Here is a 5,754-nt window from a genome sequence, read left to right on the forward strand (position 1 = left end):
ATGCCCATGAAAATTACTACATGACACACAGGTTTGGGGCTGATAAAAAAACCGGGAGGCTAGTCGTAACAAGTTCTGTTTCTTTTTTACAAATAGCAGTACCATGCGGTCGTTCCTTAGCAAATCATCGGAATAGAGTTCTTGAATCTGGTTAAAATTTAGCCCCTTACACCGTTGGCACAGAAAAAACACACAGTGGTAACCGCAGGTTGCAGAGTCCGGGTATTGTACTTGCTTTGCTTGATATGTCGTTACAGGGCCACATGTTCTTAAAAAATCCATGATTGCCTCGGGGAATCGGGGATGGTCTGGTGGATGGCCGTAGGAGTCAAAAAACTCTACCTGGTTTTCTTCTGACAGGTACAAAGCTAGCCAGTGCTCTCCCGGGCGATCATGAGGGTCCGTGTTGACCACCAGTCCCGCGGGTCTCTGTAGCTGGTTCGCTTTAGGAAGTTGGTCACAAGGAAACACTCCTTTGAATACCTTACGGGTGGCGGGGTCAACGGACAGCAGCCGCGTTAACTGCAGAGTTTCCATGTCACATATAATCAAACAGAACATTCCTCTGGTTATTTATTTCAATTATGTTGTCAAAAACCCCGTAGACGATCATGTTAACAGTCTGCGGGAGGGGTCTGGCAAACCGAACTTCTGCCCTAAGGTTCCCCGTGTTGAACAAGGAATAGTGCTCGCCGCATTCCTGGTCAGGGGACAGGTCAAAGGCGAAGAGCGTGTACCCCCTCGCAAAGTCTTCTCTGTTGACTATCAGCCCCTTGTCTTTCCTGTGCTTACCAGAGGCGTACACCAGGCTCATGTACTCCCTCACACAGCTTCCTTCTTGAAAGTCTGGTTGAAACGGCTTTGTTGGGATTTGGTACCCCGACAGGTAAATAGCAAAAAAATTGATGTCATAATGCTTAAAGTTAAATGGGTTTTTGCTGAAGATTCCGCTGAAAGCGTCGTTGTCCACCAGGCCGATCACGACCATCTTCGGCAATTGTCCCAGAAACAGGTTCTCCTGGTTACTAACGCGACTCCCCGCCAGGAGACTAAACACTTTCATACTGACACCGTCCACGGGGCACTTGGCGGTAGCTGTAAGCAAAGCTTCAGCGTGCCCCAGCCGTACCCCCGGGGAGACTCTCACCTTCTTTACAAACAGCGACGCCGTCAAAAGCTTCAACTTGTAGCGGACGTTTGCGTCATCAGTCATCATGCAGAATCTGTCTTTGCTCCAGGTGAGTTTAATTTTCACGTCCAGCCCGTTTAACAACAGTTTTTCTTGAAAAAAGAGGTCCGCGTGGAGATGACCCATGAGTTCTATTTTTCTGCTTTCAGCAGTCAGTCCCACTCTTTTAATAAACCCTTGGTTTTGCCCATCCAGGTCCACTGAGTCGTGTTCACCAGGTGTGTCTTTGTAAAACGTTCCTGCAGAGAACTGACTGGATAGTGCGTCTTCGCCATAGTTTAGCACAGACTCGATGAAAGCCCTATAGGGATAGCAGTTGTTGCTCTGGCTGATGAGTCTGTCTCCCAGGGTCACGTCCAGCTGACTAAAAATGGAAGCGATAGGGTAGTTCACCAACGCCACGTCTGCCTGTCGATCAATGTTACCCCATCTTCTTTACAATTTTACACCTCAGGTAAAGTAGAGTGTTGTTTAAATCCAAATAATCCTCCCCATTTCCCGTGATGAAAAGCTCCAATGATGAAGACTCCGTCACAGCCGTCAACGGAGGCACCTCCACATAAACGCTTCCTTCAATGCTGGTCTGCGTAGGGGCTATTTGGAACAGGTCTAGTTCGGATTTTGTACACTCTTCTGAGTAACCATGAATAAAGGCCATGGTCGTTTTTTTTAAAATATGTCTCTAGAGAGGACTCTCTTTCTGCACCTCGGCTTCCGAGCTTTTCTCTTCTGTGTAGTCCTTCGACTTTTAGCCCTTCTTTTAGCCTTTCAGGTCGGGGTGGTCCTGTCAGCAGCGCTCGTGATGCTTTTCGTTTAACCGCTTTCCTTCTTTTCACATACATCAGACCCGACCCCTTCTGTGGTATAACTTTATTCAATACGGCCTGAGAAACGTTTCCAACCACGTCCCGAGTAATATTGCGGGCAGCTAATTTAATGTGCGGTTTAATAATCTCTAACCCCCTCCTCAAAAGGGGAACCGCCTTTCGAAAAAGACTTCGGAATATGCCTCCGACCACTGCTCCATACATAACAGGCGCTCCATGAAATCCTTGAAGTCCATGCCCAGCCTGCACCCTGTAGTAGTTGGTAAAAAGGGCCGGGTCCCCATAGCGTTTTAGAAGAACCATTTTTTTTAAAAAATATCCTGTTTTTCCTGGGACAGAAGTGTAGCTTCACAACCACTTTGCCGAAACGAAATGACACATTTTTGTTCTGGTCTGTCTTTATCTCCACGGTGATGCTGTCTATATGGTCTCTGCATACGCCGACATAGTGCGGTCTATCATAAGTCACTGTAACTCGTTCACCGTTCTCGCCGCGAATAGGAAAACATCGCAACAGAGGCAAATAAAAGTCCCCCACGACCTGGTGGTCTATAATGTCTGTGTAAACGTACAGGGTGCTAAACCCCCCTGTAATATCCGCAGTGAAGGTTGATTTTCTGGTGGTTAAACCCGTGTCCAGCCCTAATATATGAGACAGTTCCGCTTCTGCTTCAATTTTGTGAAGCAACGGGGCAATAAGATAGACCTTCCTATCCACAGAATCATAGGTCAGAGATGTATCAGGTGGTGGATTTATATGACTCTTTATTACCTTGTTCATATTATCCAGTATATCAGGTACTGAATCGTAATAACCCCTACGTAGAGTGAATAGCCATTCTGTCCTTCCATCGTCAATTTGAAACTTTCTATCGTCTGTGAGTGTGTCCCAGGTGTGAGGGTATTGTATCTCTGCTAACCCCACTTCCCACTCCCCCGGCAGATCCAGGGAGCGTGCCAGCCGGATCGTGAAGGCAGCACTGGTGTTCTGATCAAATATTTTATTGCAGGCGTTGCTAGGAAGGGTGATGTAAAAATCGTTTTCTGCCATTTTCCCCCTTCTCTACTTAGCTTCACACAGTTCAGAGTCTGCGACCCAACTATTAAATTTGTCAGGCCACCCTAACCATTTCACCAAGTGTTTTTTCAACCCTGTAAATCCTAGAACTTTTAGCTAGAACTTTTTCAACCCTGTAAATCCTATCCTCTCTGGCCCTCACTCTCTGTAATTCTTCAGGATAGAAAGTCCCCGCAATGCTCTCCGCCTCGTAATCTTTTAAGCTGTACATGGGTCTTCTCCCCTTGCTGCTGACTTGGTCGACTATGAAAATCTCAGTGGTAAAGCTTTATTCGTAACCTTTTTCAAATACCCCCTTGAGCTTTGAGATCCTCACATGATCTCCTTTTCTGAACACAGAAACCTCTTTTCCCCCTCTAACCCAATCTCCGTACACTGTTTTCCAGACAGCCCCTGCATTGGAGTGGCTCACATCCACAGGTCGAACCCTGATCATTCTGTGCACCGTGTGGTTATAACTGCTTATAAGTCGCGGTAGCACTTCCTTGTATCTAAAAGTGTTGTTAGCTGTGAAAAATCTCCACATTATTGATTTTAATGTTCTATTAAAACGTTCCACGACCGCAGCTTTGACCTCATTCCCTGTAACAAAGTGATGGATGCCATGATTTTTTAATAGTTCTCTCACAGTACAGTTTAGAAATTCTTTACCAGAATCAGTTTGCAGTTTGCGTGGTATTCTCCCCTGTTTGAAAATGTGTTGAAAAGCGGATGCCACCTGCCTGCCTGATTTGTCTTTCAAGCTTCTGGCCCATGCGTATTTGGAAAGTATATCCACCACTGTTAAAATGTACTTGTATCCCGCATTGTACTTAGAAAACTGTTGCATATCCACTAAATCAGCCTGCCACTGCGCATCCATTCCCGAAACAACCGTTTTGTTTCTCTTAAATCTTACTCGGTGCTGTTTGTGCAGTGTGTAAGCATCTTGCTCTGCAAGCCAGTCCTGAACATGTTTTTGAGTCAGAGATTTACTTTGCTTTTTGGCCTCTCGAAAGAGCGTGTTTACCCCTCCAAAGCTCCCGACCGCCCTGGGTGTATAATATATATTTTTAAAAATTTCCTCATGCTTTTCCATGGCTCCAGTTAGTACAAAAACGCGCACAATCAGATAACGTAATTCTGTTTTATTTTCTTCTTCACAGTTATTTTCATTCCTCCTCCGGCTTTTTAGGGAAGCACGAACAGCCTAACGGCTCACTGAGAGTCATGCGCCCAAAATCCTCTTCAATTTCCTAGACAAGACAAAAAATCATGTCTCACACATTTTTTTTTCCCCCTCAGTGATCGAGGTGTCTAGTTATATTTCAGACCCCCCCCCCATAAAATTTTACATACAGACATGCACGGACACCACCACGGTGTCTTTTTCGGGACTTTCCAGATATCTTCACTGGTATCCCCATCAGCCGACCAATCTAGTGGCGCAACATCTAGTTCCCACATCTGATTTTTTTTAAAAAAAGAAAAATGCAAAATATTACCACTCCACCCCATGTACCCGATATCGAAACTCTCCCCCCAAAAAAACAGCGCTTTTTTTTTGCTTACCGTGGACGGTGTCCAATAGAGTGCTGAATCCACTTCACTTTCCTGGCTGTCAAGCAGAGAACTACCCCTGTATAAAACCCCCTCTGGAGGTCCAATACATGGCTCTGGTTCTTCACTCTCCAAGGGGACCTTTCCAATTAAATCATCCATGTGTGTACCCCATTCAAGTGAATTACTACGCGGATCCACGGCGTTATAAAAATTGATAGTTGTACCCAAGCACTGCCCGTCTACAGTCTCCATTTTTTTATTTTTTATTTTTTTACACTCGGGCCGGGGCCTTAAATACAGGGGCATGCCCTGGCATGCCCGGACATGTTCCTGAAAGCCTATTCCTATTGGTTCATTCCTCCCTCCTCCCCCTCAAAAAAACATACATTGTGGGTCTTCCATTTTCTTTTATTTTTTAAAAAATCATACAAAGGTTTTCTTACATCTCCTTCACTTGTCATGAACACTTAGACAGCAGTGCCCTCTTGCAAGAAACTTTTGATACTTTTTTTAAGAAACCACGGTATATACATACTCAAGGTAAGTGTAATCCTCCCCGTTCACCAATGTATTAAGCCAAACCAGCGGGTCAGCAAAGATATTCATGCTAGCAAACAGGCTTAAAATATAATCAACGGTTGTGGCGGTCAGATGCAAAAACCAAAAACTGTAAGCTATATTAATCACAGTGTTCAGAATTTCCTTCAGGTAGATTCTTTTACACACAACTTCAAACAATCCTAATATATCAAAATTACTCCATTGTCTGCAAAAGTGGGCTTCCTCTTCCTTGGATTTAATTTTACATCCAATGCGACGGTCAAGTAAATACCCCTTATAGCAATGCTTAAGAATCACATACACTGTAGCTCTGGTCAGTGATTTCATAGTGACTGAGTGGCAATTGGGGGTGAAATGCTCCACCCGGGTCTTCTGAAGGCCTAAAATTTCACGGAAACTTGTACGGCTTTTTTCTTCTTGATTTTCTGGAAACTTCCCGGTGTTTGGAGATCCGGGACATTCTTTCTCCTTTTAAAAAATATATTAAAAAAAAACAATCTTAATATCTAGTCCATTAATACAGTTGCAATGAGGATCAACCATAATTTTAAAAAATG

The 5,754-nt window shown here is 44.5% G+C and overlaps 1 protein-coding gene across 1 annotated transcript; it reads right to left on the bottom strand.

The window, feature by feature from the left end:
* Positions 1-538: 538 nt before the first annotated feature.
* LOC136652748 (uncharacterized protein F54H12.2-like) lies at positions 539-1,847 on the bottom strand. The gene is made up of 2 exons (XM_066629671.1): positions 1,615-1,847; positions 539-1,553 (listed from the first exon to the last, which is right to left on the bottom strand). The coding sequence occupies exons 1-2, from the start codon at positions 1,845-1,847 to the stop codon at positions 539-541; spliced, it is 1,248 nt and encodes a 415-aa protein (XP_066485768.1).
* Positions 1,848-5,754: the final 3,907 nt, after the last annotated feature.

Source organism: Tiliqua scincoides, chromosome 5 (assembly GCF_035046505.1).
Source record: "Tiliqua scincoides isolate rTilSci1 chromosome 5, rTilSci1.hap2, whole genome shotgun sequence".
NCBI lineage: Eukaryota > Metazoa > Chordata > Lepidosauria > Squamata > Scincidae > Tiliqua > Tiliqua scincoides.

Bases quoted from the DNA above. Each gene is read 5' to 3' on its own strand.
- LOC136652748 (XM_066629671.1), bottom strand. From the start codon at position 1,847: ATGGCCTTTATTCATGGTTACTCAGAAGAGTGTACAAAATCCGAACTA. The intron at 1,554-1,614 runs GTAACATTGATC...TTCCATTTTTAG, and splicing joins AAAATTGTAAAGAAGATGGG to TCAGCTGGACGTGACCCTGG.